This window comes from Euprymna scolopes, chromosome 1 (assembly GCF_053919585.1).
Source record: "Euprymna scolopes isolate OS-2025 chromosome 1, ASM5391958v1, whole genome shotgun sequence".
NCBI classification, from domain to species: domain Eukaryota; kingdom Metazoa; phylum Mollusca; class Cephalopoda; order Sepiida; family Sepiolidae; genus Euprymna; species Euprymna scolopes.
The window spans coordinates 137,622,394-137,643,459 of NC_136482.1; the positions used below are offsets into that span (position 1 = coordinate 137,622,394).

At 34.0% G+C, this 21,066-nt stretch overlaps 1 protein-coding gene and 1 long non-coding RNA gene across 3 annotated transcripts in view; one reads left to right on the forward strand and one right to left on the reverse strand.

Moving 5' to 3' along the window:
- Positions 1 to 21,066, reverse strand: part of LOC145272398 (uncharacterized) — a 237,902-nt gene that overhangs the window by 194,586 nt on the left and 22,250 nt on the right. The gene's annotated exons all lie outside the window — the stretch shown is intronic.
- LOC145272140 (leucine-zipper-like transcriptional regulator 1) overlaps positions 4,151 to 21,066 on the forward strand; it is a 248,764-nt gene continuing 231,848 nt past the window's right edge. Inside the window, exons 1-3 of one of the 2 annotated variants that reach the window (XM_080127025.1) lie at positions 4,151 to 4,453; positions 10,520 to 10,582; positions 14,557 to 14,613. In XM_080127025.1, coding sequence (XP_079983151.1) covers positions 4,311 to 4,453; positions 10,520 to 10,582; positions 14,557 to 14,613 — 263 coding nt within the window. In that variant the 5' untranslated portion in view covers positions 4,151 to 4,310. The remainder of the gene's footprint in view (positions 4,454 to 10,519; positions 10,583 to 14,556; positions 14,614 to 21,066) is intronic. The other variant, XM_080127029.1, reaches the window with a different exon arrangement.

Below are 21,066 nucleotides of genomic sequence, written 5' to 3' on the forward strand. Positions count from 1 at the left end.
TGGTATTATGCTCAATTTGGAAAATTGCGATATAACTAAATCTTCACTGAAATTTCTCGAGCATATATTGACAGGATGCAACCAGGTCCAAAAAGCCTCACTGGTGTTTTCAAGTTCCCAACACCAACAAACATGGCTAAAACCCACCAATTTCTAGGGATGATGAATTCCAAACCTGGCAGACATGACTAAACCACTAAGGGACTTGTTAAGCCAGAAAAACACATTCGTTTGGAAGAGTATACCGGCAAGGATACAGGGATTTGGGGTATGTTTAATGAGGTATGGATACACTATTTATTATGTCCCTGGTAGGGAACTATAAGCAGTTAATGCTCTGTCAAGAGTAGTACTCAACAATGGTTCCACCAAGCAGGACCTAGAGGAGGGAGCAACATTATTTGTCTACACCATAATGGAATCCTTACTTGTCATAGAAAAACGTTTCAAGGAGTTGGAGGAAGCTACCAAAACTCATAAAACCAACAACTATCAACAGATTGTATATCACAATATGTAAGAAATGGTTGGCCATCAAATGACCATGTTCTAGCATCAGTGAAACCATATTATGCTTATCACAGCAGCATCACATGTGAGAATGGGTTACTGATGTATGACATGCGGATTATAATTTCTTTACATTTCTAGACAAGGAGTTCGCCAATCCACATGGTGACCAGAATCACCTAACCAAATCAAAAGAGCCACAGAAAACTGTCCAAAATGTGCTGAATGTACCAAATGGCCAAACCCTTCATGAGAACTGAGCTTCCTATGAGACCATGGCACAGTCTAGCTGCTGATCTGTTTCTGTTATAGTTGTTGACTACTTCTCTCGATATGCAGAGGTTTCTATGCTTCCATCAATGACCTCCTGATAAAAAGGAGCCTGAAAGCTGTTTTTGCCAAACATAGAATACCGGTTATTCTAATAATGGACTCAGGAAGCGAATACACCTTAAAAGACTTTGCCAAATTCACAAATGACAAGGGATTTCAGCATGTCTCAAACAGTCATGGCTACTCTCAAAGCAATGGAGCAGCAGAGGTTTATGTAAAAACAATGAAAGCATTGTTAAAGAAAGCAAAAGACGCATATCTTTGCTTGTATACAGAGCAACACCAATGGACTGTCTGTCCAACATCAGTGAACTGTAAATGAACCAATATCTGAGGATAAACGTCCAAATTCTCCAAAGTCTACTAAATCCTAAATGGTCCTTGAGTGCTTCAAACAGAAGGAAGAGAATCAAAAGGCCCAGCAATGACTCATAACATAGAAATCAAAAGCCACTACCACTCCAAAATGATACACCTTTCAAGGCGTTGTTTGAACAGTATCCGCATCATGCACATATGATCAAAGATGAAGGGACAATAATTCCATGCAATCAACAACACATTGTGCCTAAATCACCCAACCAAATAGTTGAGTCCCATGACAGAAAGTAATCCACCAAGAGAGGAGATCCTAATAACCAGCTCTGAATGACTAAAGGATTATAATGGCAGTGCAAGTCACTTTCAGGCAATCGTAAACCAAATGCATTTTCCAGTATTCTTTTGATAAGCTTCACATCCTACAAAAGAATTTGAGTCTCAGGATATTTTTGCCTGTCCAGAAGATGTGGTCATTACAGTGGAATACCTCAATCTATACTTCTTGACTGGAAGGCCAATGATGACTACCACCTAGTCACTGCCTTTGAGAAGGTTGGATGCAAACATCAACCAACACTGACGCATTATGCATTGAACACTGTCGATTAAATGTTTGAATAGTTGTGGTTGCTGGGGACTTGCATAAATCCCCTGAAATAAATAAATTAAAAAAAAAATGCCCCATCAAATAATGTAGAATAAACTTTTGTTTATTTTCGTTAAAAGAAAAATTACTTTTTAGAGTGCGCTGAGATGGCAGTCTGTATGAAAGAAGGAAGGTTTGAAGACTTGAGAGAAAAGGTCCGACTATGAGTTGTGGCAAAATGAGAGAAAGAGAGAGTCAAGCAATGTTCTTTGACGTGCGAAAAAAACTGTCATTTCAACTATTGAATTTCACTTGGCGGTTGGTGTCGGTTATCTCTCTCTCTGACAAGAGAAGTTCTTCATGCCTTTTATATTTCTTTAGCGGCTCTCAGAGGCTTGCAAAAGAAGTTTTTTAAAATCGAGGTCTTATTGGTCAAAAATTCATATTTTTGACAAGAAAAGAAAAGAAAGAAAAAGTGCTTTCAGCTATGTCGGCCATTTGTTAAGCATCCTGCTTTTTGACCCAAGAGGTTTGGTGTGGGTGAATGCTGTAATTTCCGTGCAAATGGATTTATAAATTTTAATGTGTGTGTGTGTGTGTGTGTGTGTGTGTGTGTGCGTGTGCGTGTCTTAGAAAAATAAAATAAGAAACAGCACAAGCACTGTCAGTAACTTTTATTGTGTGGATTTCTACCAGTAATTTGCTTTATTTTTATTTTAAAGTCATTATCAAGACTCGAAAGACTCGGTGATTTTTTTCTAATTCTCATGTAACGTTCGACACTACTTGTTTTCCAAACGGAATAAACGTTTTAAAGTCTATTGTCAAACAAACCCAACATTCATATTATATATAAAAAAGTTTTATTTCATTATTTGTAAGTATAAATTTGTAAATCAATTTGGCCAATTTTCTGTATAATAACATGTTTTTTAAAAAGTAAAAAGCGTTTTGATGAAAGAAAATTAAAAGGAGTGGCCGCCAGCGATTAAATCATTGAATTTATAAGTTTTTATTTTCAAGACTTAAAAAAATAAATTGAATTTAGGTAAATATGGCAGCGGTAAGATTTTATTTAGACTTTTTTTTTCAGATTATTATATATAAATATTTATTATAAAATAATTCTTAAATATAACATAATAATTTTTTCGGTGCTTCTACAGAAATTGAACCTGGCAACACTGACATTTTCCAAACTAAAGCTAACGGGGCTTATCCATATTTTAAACTAGAAGAATGGGAGCTTAGTCGGCACTTTTCGAATGGTCCTGTTTAGCGTTTTCGTTGTCAAACTATCATTTTTACCTATTTATTCACTTTTGCCATTTTTACCGGTGCCATTTTTACTGAGCACCACTTAATCCAAGGATGATATCGATAGTTCGAGAAATTATTTTTTCTTCAATTTATATTGATTTCATTAACGCAGACTTTAAGTTTTTTTTTTGTAATGTTCCTAAAATATTAATTTTAAAAAATTCTTAAGATTTGCAATGCTTTATTTTTATAAAAAAAAAAGTAAACGCCTTTTCTTTTTTAATACTTAAAAGGTGATTTTGTTTACATAAAATAATACATTTCACTAAAATCAAAAAAAGATATATATAATGGGTTCATTATATTCTGTGATTGTTAATTAATAAATATAAATATTTAATTAAAATTGGTTGAGTTCCTGAATTTTGGTGAATTTTTAAAGAAAGAGAGGGCTCAAAAAGTTTATGTATTTTAGAGATCGGCCATTCATTCCTACTTAAAATAACTTTCTACGCGATGAATTTTCGTAATTGTTAGATATATTAATATTTTCGACATGACAATTAAATACATAATATTGTTTTTGCTTAATAATAATAATAATAATAATAATAATAATAATAATAATAAAGATCTGTTGACTCTATCTTAATAAGCACCAACAAATGTAACGTATGTCTGCAACAAAAACTACGTCACAAACGAGAATCTATTTTCAAATACATGAGTTTAATGACAAAGACTTTAATTCTCAATAATTTCTGCGAAATGTATAGAGATAATTTTTTTTTTGGGGGGGGGGTGTAATTTCGTCCTTTAATTAATAAATTATATCGACAAATGTATAAAAGAAATTTGCATTGTAGAAAATATTAAAAATATATCAAAGAAAATGATTTTACTTTTTTTTATAAAAGTTCAACGTAAAAACTTGAATTTACTACTAATAAAAAAAATACAAGTTTGGCATTTAAATATTAATTAAGGTATCGTAAGTACTTTTAAAGAATTAAATATTTTTTGCGCTTATATTTGCTCATTAAACTATAAGTTTTTCAAGCGGTTCAACGGAAAATACCGAAGACTACCGAATAAAGCATGAATGGAAATATGGGATTGAGTATTAGCCAATGACAAGCCGGGAAACATCTGCAGACGGCTACCGATTGTAACATGGAGTAGATAGTCAAGTAGATGAATCAGTTGTTGTTTAAATTAGCTTTGCTGTCAAAGCGGTGAAAAATGAGACTTTGATATTTGGACACTTCTGGGGACTAGTGTCGTCAATAGTTTCGACAACATGGCGATCGCCCGACCGCCAGGCAAGGAATTCGATCACAACTGGCCGGAAAGTGCTGAGTGGTTAACACTCGATTTTGGTCCGTTCGAGTCGGTGCACTGTTGGAAACAAATGCCAGAATGCGCAGAATTTGTTGGTGCAAGGTTCGACTTGTTCCTTTAAAAAAAAATATTGTTGTCTAAATTAGGAAAAGAAAACAATAGAATTAAATATAAAAGTTTATAATGTTTTGTGAAACTGAAAATCGCATCGTAGTGATTTCCATAAACTCGCTTTTTTCCCCTTCCATTTTGTGTTTACTACTACACATTGCTTTTTATGAATGTATTTTTGTCGTTATGAATAATTGTTTATTTAATAGTTGCATTCGTATTTGGTATATAAATTGTATTCTTATTTGATATATAAGGTATTACTAAATACTCTTAAATGTATTATTTTATTAGGATTTATGTTTAAATAGCCATCCCGGGTTCCAGTAGTAGTAGTAGCTGTAACTTGATTTTCCTTATCTTCGTAAAATACGTTGTTTATTGTAAACAGAAACTCATTTTTATGAATGGAATGCCAAGTTTGTCACTGTTGTCACTATTTACAAGGATTTTCTCATTTTTGCCAAATGAGTGTTAATTTTTAATCTTTCTTTTTCACCTCATCTGCTCTAAATTATTATTTATTTTCTTAGTATAATTGTTTATCTTTGTTCTTATAAAGAAAACGAAACAGAAACTAAAGTCTTTTATTTTAATATATATCTCTCACTTTATATGTTTTTTTCTGGTTTATAAAATTATAAATTTAAAACAACTTTCAACTATTTATTTATTTTTTAATGAATACAGTTAGGCCAAGTATATAAAACATAAAACTGTCAATTAAGTAATTTCAAAACAAACAAACGTGTTCATGTTTTACACGCATCATTAAAATAAATTTACTATGGGATTTTCTAAACAAAAAGTAAATTCTACATTTAATTTTTAATTAAAAAAAAAAAAAAAAAATAGACCGCAAATAACTGTTACCAAACGTAAGAAAATTTATTTTTCTACTTAAATTTTCATGTTTATTGATTGTGTCTATGCATTTGTCATCGTTTTTTGTTTTACTTAATCAAACCAACATTCTTTTTAAGATGGACAATTTTGCCAGGATTTGGTTGCGAATTTCAGGCTTACATTAAAAGATAATGATGATAAAAGTGATAAACTCAGCCTAATCCGATTGCCATTCGCCCTCAAACTTAGGTTTACGCTTCTCTAAGTCCCTCTCTTTAAACTATATTTTAAGTCTAAGATTTGGGATGAAGTCAAAGCAAAATTACCATTCATCGTTAAAAGCATACTGGCTTGGCTAAATAAAAGTGACACTAACAAATAAATTTTATAATCAGTAAACACACTTAAAAATTATATGGATAAAAAAAGTAAATTTTCTTGCGTTTGGTAACAGTTATTTGTTTTCTAGGCGATTTTTTTCACTCATCTTTTCTTGTTAACTATATTGTACAGTCATCCAAAACTATTTTAACTTTGATTGAAAATAAAAGAATACATTTAATATTAAAATCTTAATTCCTATTAACACTTTTAAACACAGGTAAATTGATTACATATCATTTTTTAATTGTTTGTTAATCGTAAAGTTTTGAATGTTGAACGTTTTGTGATTATGAGTATTTTGTTTCATTTTCGATTTTTTTAGCGATTATTTATGCTTGACTATGGCTCTAATGAGACCACCATTTTTTTCCATTCTCACTTGGCAGGCTTTAACTACTTTGATTTTTAAGTAAAAAAAAAAAAAAAAAAATGCATTTTAAAATGGCATTTTGTCCAATACATAAGGCCATTCAGATGTGATCAGTTTTTTTCCAAATTAAAATTTTCAAAAGTTTACAAATGATATGATATTATGGTTTCGGGCAATCAACTTATGCAAAGAAACATTTTCAAATACCTAAAGTCTTACTACTAGAATAAAAAAAAAGTTTTTAAAAGCAATAATGTCTTAAAGGCACTTTCTCACCATTGTCATGACTAGGAATGGAATGTTAAACCTGAAATAGAACATTTTGCCTATATATATATATATATATATATATATATATATATATATATATACTTTTAATGTATCTTTTCAATAAAAATTTTCCCAAATTGGCACATGAAGCTCAATCAAAATGAATTTACACTTCCAGAGCATATATATCAAAAGTAAACATACCAAACCAAAGATGCGTTTACATCATACTCATGTTATTTTATTATTAGTATAATTCATCTTACACGTGTTTCCACCATTCAACGAAACGCGTGTAAGATGAATCATACTAATAATAAAATAACATGAGTGTAGTGTAAATGCATATTTGGTTTTGTATATTTACTTCCTGTGTGCATATATATATATATATATATATATATATATATATATACACACATACATTAGATTTACTATGACCACTATTTGTTCCACTTTGTTTTCATTTCAAAATTTATGAACTGTGTTATATCTGTTTTAAATAAATGTTTAAAAAAATGTTTTAAGATATTAGACATACATGTGACCCGTTGGATCATAACTATTCCAACTATTTGTTCGACTTTAATTTAATTTAAAAATCTATTAATTGTGCTATATCTGTTAAGAAATTCTCCTTGCGGACTTGAGCATAATAAGTCTCTATACTTTTACCTTTATAGAAGTAAAAGAAGCTCTATTATTTTGCTAAGTTTTATACATTTTTACATATGTATTCCTACACACTACATAAATTAGATGAAAAAAAGAATCTCTCTTTCTTTAAATGCTCACAGAGACATTAAAAACTATTAGATAATTATTGAATCATCACAAAATGAGAGAGGGTGAGAGAAGCATATAGATAGCTAAGAGAGAGGGTGAGATAAGCATATCTCTATTTCTACTATTATATAAAAGTAACATTTGTGTGTGTGTGAGTGAGTTCATTCCTTCTTCATAGGTTCTGAAATGGCTGAGCCAATCGTTTGCAAATTTCACACAAAGGTAATTTATGTCTGGCAGTGTTCTTAGATATGTTTTGTACAGAAATTCATCCGATAAGTATCGAAAAAAAAAAAATTCAGTTTAAAAAAGTCTTTCTCTTTTATAAATAAAAAAGAAGAATTTTTACAGGGGAATATTTTACGTTATACTCGCCAAGGGAAATAATAAAATCTCAGCAAATCATTTCTTCTTAAAAAAAAGAGATTTATTGTCATCTGGAGATATAGCTTAGTGGTAGAGCATTCGACTACAGATTGAATGATCCCCTGTTCAAGCCTGCGTGTACCTCATCATTTTATATTTACTTTTTCTTATTAATGAGTTCAATTTATGATAAAAAAAGAGGTACCACTTAAAATCGCCACAAATCATTTCAGACGGAATTTGATGAACAACATTATCATTATAATTTAAATATTTTTTTGTGAATTAGTCGATGGGGCAAATTTTTTATCTCTTATTATTCATCTTTATGATAAATAATTAATATTCTTTAAATAATTTAGTCACACAGAATACTAACTTTCAGATCTTTATCTGAAAGTTAAATGTTGCCTATAAGAACGCCATTTAAGGCTTGTTGAAAATATTTTTAATATTTTGGACCACTTCAAAAATATTTTTAATATTTTGGACCACTTCAAAAATATTTTTAATATTTTGGACCTCTTTAAAAATATTTTAAAACAACTATTGCAATTCTTCTTGATATTTTGACTCTCTGTCAAAATATTTCATTTTTTTTATCGAAGTTGATTTCCCGGTACAAAGTTTTTTATGAAAAGATATCAAAAGATCAAATAAACCAATTTTGAGATCAATCGTCTTGACTCATCAATATATTATACATTTCTATTTCTTCTTGATATATCAAGTTTACTTAAAAGGAGAGAAAGATTTTAACAAAGAAACATTTTTCAAAAGTAGAAAATGCTTCCATAGAGACTGGAAAAAGCTTAACTAATTCATTCAGAGATATTTTCCAATCTGACCATAATCGTTAATTTTACTAATCAGGAAAATATCAATGTTCTTTGTTTACATCACATGATCCAAAACAGCCAATGAGAAGGCACCAAAAAGAGATCGTCTGCTGAATTGAATAGCCTGCTAAATATCACATATCTCGAAATCTTAAATCTGTTAAAAAATAAATTTGACAAACTTTTCTTTTTTTTTTTTTGCTGAGTTCTTCTATTTTATATGAAATGAAGCCATTCCAAATAAATTCGGAAGGTATCAAAATAGTCAATTATTACAAAAAAAAAGCAGAAAAGTTAGCTCACAATATTTTAAAAACTGCACACATTAATCAGAAGTGACCCTTCGAGAGCATTAAGCCATTGTTTATTTATTATTTAAAATAAATTCTGAAAGTAGTGAAGAGAGGGTGAGAGGAGCATATATAGCAAAGAGAGAGGGTGAAAGGAGCATATAGATAGCGCAGAGAGAGGGTGAGAGAAGCATAGAGAGAGATAAATGACTTGTTTGATTAATCACAAATTAAAACTGATTATAAGAAATTTCAAGCATTACTCACTCAAAATTACGGAATATGTTGGAATGTATTATTTGTGATTAAAATATGTGGGAAAAAAGTCTTAGGGAATAAATGTTGATTTACTCACTTTTAGTATATATGAACAGATAATGATAATAATAATAATAATAATAATAATAATAATAATCATATATATATATATATATATATATATATATATATATATATATATATATATATCATTAAGATAAAATGTAGTATTGCTGTGTAGAAACCACACGACCTAATGATTGCAAAGCAAGACACTGCCTCTCCAAATATTATTCAATGTCTCTGGTCTTCAAACATATGTATGTTTGTAATATGTAATATATATATATATATATATATATATATATATATATATATATATATATGTCATTCACAGACAGTGCTTTGCTGTATCACAGCTCTTCAGCTCAAACCATGAATGAAACTCAACCGCCTATGTGACAATCAACGCTTCTAACCATTACACTATTCGGCTGCTGCTAAGAGGCGTATGCAAAATTGCAATGATTAAGCCGTATTGTAACGACCTAAGCTCACTTTGTTTATACACTAGCAATAGTTTTTTTTTTTTTTTGCTCCCCAATATATTAAACCCAAGATAGGGAGCAGTTCTGCCTTTTGAAAGTAATTAAAAATGTTTCTTTCTTAATGAAAAATGGTTTTGAGGTCTTAGTATATTTGGCTGGAGATTAAACAAGGTCAACAGTTTTAAGAATTGACTGAGAAGAAAATAAATACTCTTAAAACCAATGTTGCTGAGCCAGTAGCTCAAATTTTTAACTGATTCAACAACCCAGCTTTAAAGACTAATGTATGACTTCTCTAATCCACAAATCTTGGCACCTCATTATATCCAAATTTGAAGTTTCTTTACTGTAGTCTTACTATTAATGACTTTTAATAGATGTTCATGCAGAGTACAATTACATAACAATCACACTATGTTTGACTCTCCTTGAATTGATCTGTTAAATTACTTAGATTGAAAATTAATTGAAAACATAAAAATTATGCATATTATTTGGATTCTTCAGACTATTGTTCTTATCGTGAATGTTATTTTCACATTTCAGTCGATTTAACCTCCGACCTTCTTCAGGTTTATCTTCTTTAACTCGTAGTACTTGGTAAAATTCAGTAGTAAAGTTGCACTCTTCTGGAGTTTGAACGTTCAATCCTCTGTGCAGGTGATATTCAAAAATGCAGTTGCAAATTAGTTAAGAATTCTAGCCAGTCAGAATGAGAACATGCTCCCTCTGTGGATTAAATAAAGAATTCTGTTCAAAATTCTGTGCAGATTCCCAAGTTTGACATCTGAAGACTGTCGGAAGTTTTATTGACCGAAACATTATGGAAATAACATTCAAGATGAGAACAGTAGTTTGAAGAATCCAAATGATACAAATAATTAATTCTTATCTCAAAAATTCAGAAATGTAATTTTATTTGTTTTAGTGTTTATACTTTTTTATTTCAATGAAATATTTTGAGTTTAATATTTTCTTTGCATTGATTATTTTAATTCTAGAAAAATCCAAGAATTCGAAAAGAAAGTTTTTAAAAGAATATTTCATCTCAAAATTCCAGTCATTTTTGACTATATTTTTCCTTTCCAATTTTCTTTTAGACGAAGTAAGCATACTGTGGTTGCATTTGATGAAGCAATATATGTGTTTGGTGGAGACAATGGGTAAGTTAAATATTATTTTCTTTTAAGTGCATGGCTCTACACATGAAGTTATCTTTAGTTGACCATTGACAACTAAATATTTTCGTTTACTAGCCAAATAGAAAAGTTACATGTGACTTTTGGAATATGACATCTTTGTTCCGTGACAAGTGCATATATCATAAAGAGTTTTTTGTATTTTTTTTTTTTAAATAAGTACAATTCTAAATATACACCAAATTATTTGTTGAGACTTGAAAGTATACACATTCAAATTTCTTCAGATGTTTATTAAACAGTCTTTGTTAAAAAAATGATTATATTGTTCTATTAAACCTTTTATTGTTTAAATAATTTGACTTTGCTCGTTTTATTAAAAACTAAATAAAGATTGAAAAGCCATTTCTCACTTGGTAATGAGCTTTGGAAGATTGTCTGTGGTAAAAAACACAATCGCCAAAAGATAAACGTTTTATTATTTCTAATCATCACTTTGTAAAATCATTTACAAATGCAACTGTTTCACTTGCAACATAAAGCCCTGAAGTGTCATATTGTTCTTTTATTTTTTAGATTTGATGTATAATTTTGTTGACTCATTTGACTCTTTAAATTAGGCCATGATTTTTATAATTTCCAGTGTAATTTTCATTCAAGTTAATTGAGACAATTTTTTCCAAATTATGGATCAAATGAAGCCCCCAGAATTATATGATACTAATATATTTCCCTATATCTGCTACTGTATGTTTCTGGATACCTCAAATGTAGATTCAGCATCCAAATTTTGTTAGTCTCTGAAAGAAATGACACCATCTCTAGTGTGATTTAACAATTATGTTTTTTCAAACAAACACATACAGTAAAATTGACTTGGTTAGAATAACATTTTTTTGTCTTTATTTTCATTTTTCATTTGCATTGTTTATGCTGACGTAAACCGTTTCATGCATGACAATTTCTTCTATCTGTTGTTATTTAACTTGAGTTGCAACGAGGATCAGGTCAATGTCAACTTGTCCTTTTCATATCATATATAAAAAATGGTTTACCTCTCTTTCTCCCATAAAATAATTTCCTTGTTCACCCTTCTTATTCTAAAAAAACCCTCTTTGATTGGCCAAGACAATTCAACAGACACTTAATTTGGCAGGCTGAATGCAAAGGTTTTCTTCTTCTTTTTTGAATAGGATCACATCCAGTCAGCAAGCAAGGAAACTTAATTGAATGTGACTTTTTAAACCTGAAAATTCTGAGGGCTGTCTATTTTCTCAAATGTTAAAGAATTTTTTATAGAAACAGTGATTTTGAATTCACTAAAATTAAACCAGATAATAAATTAACAAATAAAAGAAAAAATAAATAAAACTAAAATAAGAGTGAATATGACAATGGTGATGATAATAGATAAAGCAAAATTATACATTGCTATACACAAATTATACAATAATTAGAATCCTGAACTAATTTAAAATAAGTCCTATTTCTGCTTAACAGCTCAACTACCTACCCATTTCCAGTTCCGTTTTTATGATATTTTCTATTTTTTTTCTTTTTTAAAGACATTTTTTGTCTCTTTCTTTTTGAAAAAGAGATTATATTCTTAAATTATCACAGACTTCTACCATTCTAGTTATCTCAAACAGTAAGTCAATTTTACTGATTTGTATTTGTGATTGATCTGGAAAATGAATGGTTAGATGGAGATTTAAATTACAGACTCTACAAAACCCTCTTTCATTTATCCATTTTTTTGTCCATGTGTCACATCATTTTAACACCTGGTTCTCTGCATTGGTATAGCCTTCTTATACTCCTCCAGATTTATTTACCAGCAATGCTTCAAGCAAACTACTTTCCCTGCTTATTTCTTTTTTTATAGTTGGATATCTTAAAGCCGCAAATGCAATTAGTTTTGCAAAGACTTTCTATATTATTGTTGAATTTAATGCACATATTAGTCTTTATTTCTGTCTTGTGTGCCTTTTTTTTTATTATTGTATTTTCACCCCAAACAAGGCACATTGCCACTTTGTTGTAGTACATAAGCATCAGGGGTACTGTGTAGGGAGTTGGGCAGCAAGATGTCGGTTCGCGTTACACTTGAACTTCTGCATGTCAATATAGTTGGGGAAGCAGGGACCTGGAAGGGAATTCCAAAGTCTAGCGGTTCTGGGGAAGAAACTACTGGAGTCTCTTCTGTATGCCTTATATTTCAGCATTATTCAACTTAGGCAAGTGATAAATAAACCATTCTCTTGTCAAATCACTTTAATGTCTTAAATACTCTGACGCCTAACTTCAGGTCATTAACATTTTAGTGGGACACACCTTGAAGCATTTTGAATGACTAATGACAGGTGATGTGCCCGTACTTATTGAGATGTCATTGTGAAATGAAATTTCTCATGGAAGCCTTTACAACAAGACCGGAAATTTTCATCATCCTGTGTTTTATAATGAGGATTGTTTGTTTTAAAATTTCCTTGCTAACCACATCTTCCAGCCATACAAGGGTACAGGTTAGACACGTGTATTGCATGTTGTCTCTTGCATATGATGGGATACCTGTAATTTGTAAAATTATCAACAGCTACTAAAAAACTTTAATAAAATATTCAAAGCAATTTATGTCTATATTATATTTGTCTTAATCTGTCTGTCCATTCCACATTTCATTGGAAACTACTGGACTGATCTGGCTGAAATTTTTTATGAACCTTTATGATAATGTGCAGCAAACTAAATATTATGGTATCTGTTTGATGCACAGTCAAAGATTAATAGGGATTAGTATTTAATGCAAAAATGAGCACAAATTTCACCATATTCAACCATCAATTTGACATAAAATGCTGACATTAAGTCAATGGGCTATAACTTTTTCCCATTTTTAATGGACTAAAAAGTCTAGTTTAAGGTAATGTTTTTGAATGAAGAAGAAACGAGAACTTGTTTTTAGTGCTAACATTACTGTACATATGGTTAATATATACAGTTCTGTATTTGGCAGTGGTTGATTAATCTAATGGATACTATTGCAGACTATGGAATTAACCAATCTTATTAGACTTATTGCATTCTATTATGCATTAATACTGTTGGGGAAGTTTGAACCTACAATTTTCCCATATCTATGACTAAAATATTAACTTCTGTTCAATATTTTTGTATGGTGAATTGTTTCCAATAGGTTTTGTACTTTGCATTAAATAATACCAAAAGGGTTGAGGTGCCATAAACCAAACCAAACCAATCTCATTTATTTTAGTAGTTACTAGCTCGATCTAACCAACATTGCCCGGGATACAGTGAAGTCATTTTAGTTTTTAATTTTTATTTATTTGCACATTTTAAAACTTAAGATAGACAACTATTATATTCTTCAATTTAAAATCGAGTTATCCTCTTTACTGATTTTTATTTTTATTTATTTATTTTTTATGGAGTGATTCTCCAGACAAGGCATGAAGCCACTTGATGTAAGGAGCTAAAAAACAAATAATACTTAAAGGTCAAAAACTTGCCAATGTAGGTGTGAAATAAATGTCTGATCATATTTTCTTTGCTCTTCTCTCTTATAGCTTCATAATTTTCCATCCTATCCTCATGTTTTTTTTCCAACTGTAAAACCGATGTTTTTTCTCTAATATTGTTGTTGTTATTTTTGTTAATTTTTTTGTTATTTTTTATATGTTTTGTTATATATTTATATGTATGTTTACATGATTGTTTAAAAATGTTTCATATTAGGCAGGACTAAGTAATTTTTAAAATGAAATGTAGCTGCCATTATATTATGTATAACGATAATAAATGAAAATCCGTTAATCAGAAACAAAATTTGTTTATTTAGCTTAAATGCTATTTGGGTCTGATGATGATGATTTGACTTTAAGAATTCCACAGTATGTGTTAGATATATAAAAATTATGTTTATGGCATTCAGTTATTTGAAATAACATGATTTCTCTTTTGATAATTTCATTTTTTAGGAAAACCATGTTGAATGACTTGCTCCGGTTTGATGTTAAGGATAAATCATGGGGCAGGTAACTGAACATTTTTTTTCTTTTTGTATAAATATTGAACAGAATGTAATTGCATGATCACCATCATGATCTTTTTATATGTATTTTCTTTCCTTTCTTGTTAATCTATTGATGGTCTGTTATGTTCCCATTATGCTTGTTTAAAAACAAATTTGACACCTTGGCACATCGGATTTCTGTAAATGTTGGCTTGGGCTCAACCGGTAGCTGCTGAATATGTCAATCGCTGATTAAGTTGATCAGCCAATGAAAACACAGTTGCAAAACGTCTATTAAAAATTGAAGCAGATGACTTTTAATAAAGTGGAGAAAAAAATTTAGTTTTTAATCATGCACAAACTTTATCAGTCCAATCCTAACTCTAAAAAAAATCTTAATAGTTTTCTTAAAAATACTTACAACTTTTCTTGAAAAAAAGCAAAAACAAAATGAAATTCAAGTTTTCCTAACATTAAGATTAAAAACTCAGCAAAAAAAGTAATATTTTTTCCTTAAAATTCTCTTTAAAAAATACACAAAAAATGTTTCTATTTAAGAATAGAAAAAAAAATCATGAAACTTACTGTAGGTTGTATTTTATTATTTTTTTTCATTGTAATTAGTATCCAATAAATGTTATTGTTTGTTTCCTAGAATTTAAAAATTTGATCAGCGCTTGGCATGTTCCGATGGTTCCAACATCACAGAAATCCAGTATGCGAAGTGCAAAATACTCCAAATTTAATATGCAAATATAAACAATGTAATATATTAATCAAATCAGCACCTAGTCAAAAACTTAAATCTACTATCACAACAATCCATACTAAATTCTTTTCCAGGCCGTTTTGGGTCCTTATGTCAATTTAATGCTGCTTTTTATCTCGATTTATATCAAGTTATATACTAGAAAAAGTACCCGTCGTTGACTGGGTTCAAAAACAGCCTACAGAAAATGGACTCTGATTTATGAAAGTATGATAGGTTATGAAAAGGAAGGGTTGTAAATTTGGGTTGAATTTGGGGGGTATCATAACCAAAGCAAAATATGATGAAAGTAAAAATAAAATAGATAAACCCCATAATTTATTATACCATACCTGTTCACACTAAAACACTTATCACAATATTCTGTGGATCTATATTAAAAAACATTGTTAAACTTTGTGACATATTTCCATTCTATGGAGGTCAGGTGCGAACGAACACGCCATAAATTTATTATATGATATTTATTCAAACTGAAACAAACAAAAAAAACACCCAGGATTTATCTATCATAGGAAAAGGGGGGGGGGGATAACTGCCCTAAAACACTCAAATGATTCAAAATGGGAAATCATTTTACATTAAATTCTAAAATAATTTTTGTTTATCTTTTAAAGTCTTTCAAGTTGTTCACATGCAATTGTCTATAAAGGTAGAATCACATATTTTGGAGAGGTGGTCAGATGGGGAGGGTTAGCAGAAGGTATTAATCTACAATAATACCAAAGAAATATTGCAATATATTCATTTTTAATCAATCCTAGATTTCGATTTCAGTTTTTGGCACATAAAATGCATTACAACTAAACTTTGAGTTCTCTAACTTCTTTCCTTTTAATGAATATATGGCATTTTTAAGCAATCACAGCATATTTATGTGCATTTACTGCAGATTATTTAGAAACCATTCTAGAGATTTTCAATAGCATATTCGGGTTCCTTGCACAAAAATACACTTATATGCTAAATTTCATTGCTAAGTCTTGTGTTTTAACAAAGATATAGCATTTTTACTGAAAAAGTAGTGCAAAAAATGTGACAAAACGCATATGGTCTTAAAGAGGGGAAAATATCCAAACACGCAGGGCATAAAAATAGTCATAACTTCCTTAATTTTAATTGGATTTAAAAAATTTAAAAAGATTCTTTCTTAGCTTATCAAGCTCTTTCTATGTATACCAATATTGAAATATTTTAAGCCATTTAAATTTTTTCATGTGTATTGCTAGGAAAATGGGGGTTGTTGGTCATCCTTGTCACTCTAGAACTAAACAAAAGTTTCTCTTAGTTAGAATCTTCTTTCACCATAATACCACATTCACCCTTTTGTACTTGGGGACGTCCTACTTAGCACCCAATTTTTAAAACTTTTTTTATTAGCGTGTAAAAACAAAAAAGATAATACAATAATTCATTTGTGTTGAGGGCTGGGGGGCAAAAAAATCCCAGTAGTGATTAGTAGGGCCCTCCCAATCCCGTCTAGTTGATACTGCCCGTTCCACTTTGGTTTGTAAAGGAACCTGAGCTCCTGCGGCCCAGTCTCTAAGTGGGGATTCTCTCTAGATGGAACAAAATGGAGAAAAGAAAATTTTTTGGGGTTGGGGATGGGGAGGTTAGTGATTGATTTCTTTCTCTCCAAGATGGGTGAAATTTAGAGAGAGGGGTGAAAAGAAAAAATTACAATTAGGTGGGGGTGGGGATCTTGGAGACTTCCTAATCGGGAGGGGGGGTCGTGGAGCACTCACTCAACTAGCTAAGAGGTTAAGGATAAAATTACACTTGACGGAATTGCGCGTTCCACACCTAGGCAGGGAACACGTATTCAAATTTGATTCCTTTTCGTACACACAGACTTGCTACATGTATCCATCTTCTGTCAAATGCCACGCGATACAGCCTTCTTCTATCACATCTGATCTTCACCCGTAGTTGGTGTTTAAAGAAAGTGATCAGATCCTGATCAGAAAAAGACAACACCCCTGGCTACTTTGCAGACGCAACGTCCAAATCACCATTCTCGCCACGGCCAGGATTGTAATGTAGATCATTTGTCTTTCCCTGTCCCACAGTGGCCTCACATTGTCAACAACATTGGATACAGTAATCGGGCGAGGATGCTTGGGATCGATGCGAGCCGTCACCATGCTAACATATGACCAGTACTGGCGGAGTTCGCGGCAATCGAAGAAAGCGTGATCAGTTGTCTTTATGGCTGTTATTCAACGATGGGGATACGCAGGCAACTCCAAAAGACCAGAACTGCATTGTATGTTGTTAAGTGGAAGTGCATTTTGGGCCAATCGCCAGGTCAGAGAGAACTCTGAATTATTCAGATGACTTGAACCTGGTTCCCAACTCCACGCGGAGCAGATCCCACTCTGCTGCCAACCCAAACATGCGCACAGCGGGTCGGTGGCGGCCTCCCCTCACTAGATCTCTACGGAGTTCCCTACGGGTAGCAGTCACAAGATCACTGGACCTTGGTAGTTGTTTTAGCGCGGCTCGGCACTCTTTCAGGAAGGCTGAATCCCCCACGGCCTGCGACGACTCTTGATAGAGGGGTCGAGAATGAGGTCGGGAAAGGCGGCAGTAATCGCGGGGTGCCACGGTTGCTCCTCAGGAAGGCCAGCCTCTTGGCGTCTCGATGACACTTCAAGTCTGGCATTCCCAAACCTCCCTTACACGGTCGTTGAATGCAGACCTGTCTGCTCACCCAGTATCTTCCTCTGTCCCAAAGGAGCGAGCACAAGAGTTGGACAAGAGCTTTTAGATGTTGTCCAGGCAGGGGAAGTATGGCCAGTCGGTAAAGGATGAGAGGGAAGACGTATGTGGCGCACGCCTCAGCTCTACCCTTTAAGGAAAGTTTCCTAGGAAGCCACAAGTTGACTGCAGCGTCCACCTTTGACCGTACCTCCGACCAATTCTTATCAAGCTGGAGACCCGGTCCGAATCACACGCCAAGGATCTAAACCGGGCCATCCGTCTAGCTGAAGGGCGCCGGGAGGTTTGCGTTGCCACTCCAAGCGCTCAACCGCTGTCCAACCGACTTCCTGTGGTTTATCTTGGCGCCTGTGATTCTTTCGTACTGTGCGAGTGCCTCCAACATGATCTCAATGTCTCTGAAGCTCGACACGAAGACCGTGACATCATTGGCGAATATGGATACCTTCAGAGCCATTCCGTGCAGGGCCGAATTTGCCTCCCTCACGTCTCAGCTTGCGGAGCAGAGGCTCCAAGGCCAGGATGTAAAGCAGGGGCGACAGCGGACAACCCTGACGAACCGACCGAGAGATAATAAAGGGTTTTGAGCACTTTCCGTTGACTTGCACGTCAGCCGTGGGCTGTTGATACATCACGGAGATTCACTTGCAAAAGTCCGGTTTAAAACCGGCAGCCTCTAAGACAGATGCCAGGAAACGATGGTCGACCCTATCGAACGCTTTGGACTGATCTAAATTGATCAGCGCAGCTTCCATGTCATCATCTATTCCCCTCTCTAGGATCGTACGGATCAGATGCACGTTGTTATGAATCAATCTCCCCATCACAGCGTAGTTCTGTTCCGGTTCAACCAATTTGCCGATAACAACCTGCAGCCGATTCGACAGGACCTTGGCCAAAATCTTTAAAATACTTATGGGCCTGTAGTCGTCTAAATCTTCCCCTCCATATCCATCACCTATCTTCAACAGTGTGATCACTCCCTTGGTGACTTGTCCTGGGATGGATCCCTGAGCAAACCAATGGTTGAACACGTTTGTCAGAAGAGGCAGAAACATGGGCGACAGCCTCAAATACAGTTCATATGGCAAACCATCAAGTCCCGGCGATCTGTTACAGCTGACCTGCTTCAGCACACTAAAGACCTCCCGCTCCGTCACCCGGCCCTCGCAACTAGCCTTTCTAACCGCCTCAAGGTGGGGAGAGTCGGCCAAATAGTTGCTAAACTCAAGGACCGGAAGATCGGGCTGCTGCGTAAAACGCTCCTGGAAATGTTCTCGAAACCCCTTGCAGATCTCCTTAGTCGATTCCAGGGTGCGTCCATCCAGATGTTTGACTTTCGCAATGTATTTGTTCGATCCACACCTAGAAACTTCACGGTGCACGTCTGCATCAGAATTGACTGCTTTGTTGCCTATTTTTCTAAGCCTAGCTCTAACTACTTGGTCTTTGTAATGTTTGCTAGTCTTGCGTACAAGGTCCTGCTTAGCTAGTTCCTGAATAACCTTATCACCCTCCCCCGTAGCCCGGGCTAGTTTCTGCTCTAGCTGCTTCTTCGTCTTGGCCTTATCTAGTGCGAGGCGCTGGGCATACTTGACGGAGAAGTTTCTGATCTTGGCTTTGAGACCTAACCACCACTTACTCCCGGTAACCGCCCCCACTAGTGCCTTTTTAATTAGTTCTCTTAACTGATCTCCAGAAGGGAGGTGTTTAACTTCCAGTACCCTGCTAACTTAAGCCTATTTCCTAGCTTTAGCCGGGCCATAACTAGTTTATGGTCTGTCTGGCCTAGCCAAGTCAATGTGGGACAGGATAAGGAGTCTACTTCGCCTCTCCTAACTAACATCCTGTCCAAATAGGTATTTGGATAGGAGGGAACGCTATTGGTCCACGTCCACATCTCCCGCCCTGGATGCTCAACCCGAAACCTGTCGACCAGACTGCATCTAGCCATCAGATTAGCCAGGCTGGACTCGCACCTCTCCGACCCTCTAGCTTCACCTCCTACCTTATCTATCTTGGGGTCTAAGATGGTGTTCCAATTTCCCTTTTACACTACCCGCTTCCGACAATCTACAAATGCGTCGAGCTGACTGAAGAATGAGACCCTCTCACTAGTGCTGGGCACATGAACCGCGACCACCCAAAACACAGAATCTTTTACAGCAACATCGGCCACGACCAGCCTGCCTTCCGCATCTCAGTGAACAACGTCGACTGTCGCGGACAGGGTACGTTTAACCAGCAAGGAGACTCCCGATGATCTCAAGCCCCTCACATTCAAACTAGCCAAATTCAAAGCCATGGTACCTACCTTAAGATGTGTTACACTCAGCTCCGAAATCAGCTGGGGAAAGGACGCCGACACTGTATGCAATGCTCAAGGTGGTCAGGTTTTTCATATCCTGACCTTCTCTCACAATGCTGCCAACGTCCAAAGGGAAAGTCAATTTAATGGCCCTATAGAGTGACGGATGAACCAACACTGGGACCCTTCCCTTACATTGTTTTGAGAGTTCCTCAAGGGAAGGGTCATTTTTCCTAATCAGTTCAATTCCCGGAACAGCCCCTTCAGCGGCCTCCGGCATTGTCCACAAGTTTGTCTTGCATGTCTCTGGAAGCCTGACAAAAGTTGTTAGTAGTGGGGTGTCTGGGAAATTAGACGGGACATTAATGTCTTTTCCCCCTATCTGTTAGCAATCCAGCAGAGGTTTTAAATTTTTTCTCTGTCCGTGGTGTAAATCCATTGCCACAGACAGGGGGTCTATAAAACACAGTTTCTCCCTCATTTCAAGGGGAGGAGTCTCTGATGCAGTAAGTCCGTGAGCGGGAGAAGCTGAAGGGTCTTGGGTTAACTCTTTTCTTTTTGGGGTGGTGGCTCAGTCTGCATTTGTGTGGGGACAGGTGTATGTGTGGTGTTTGGTGTTGGTGTTTGTGTTGTGTCTGGTGTTTGTGTGGTGTCTGGTGTTGTGTCTTGTGTTGGTG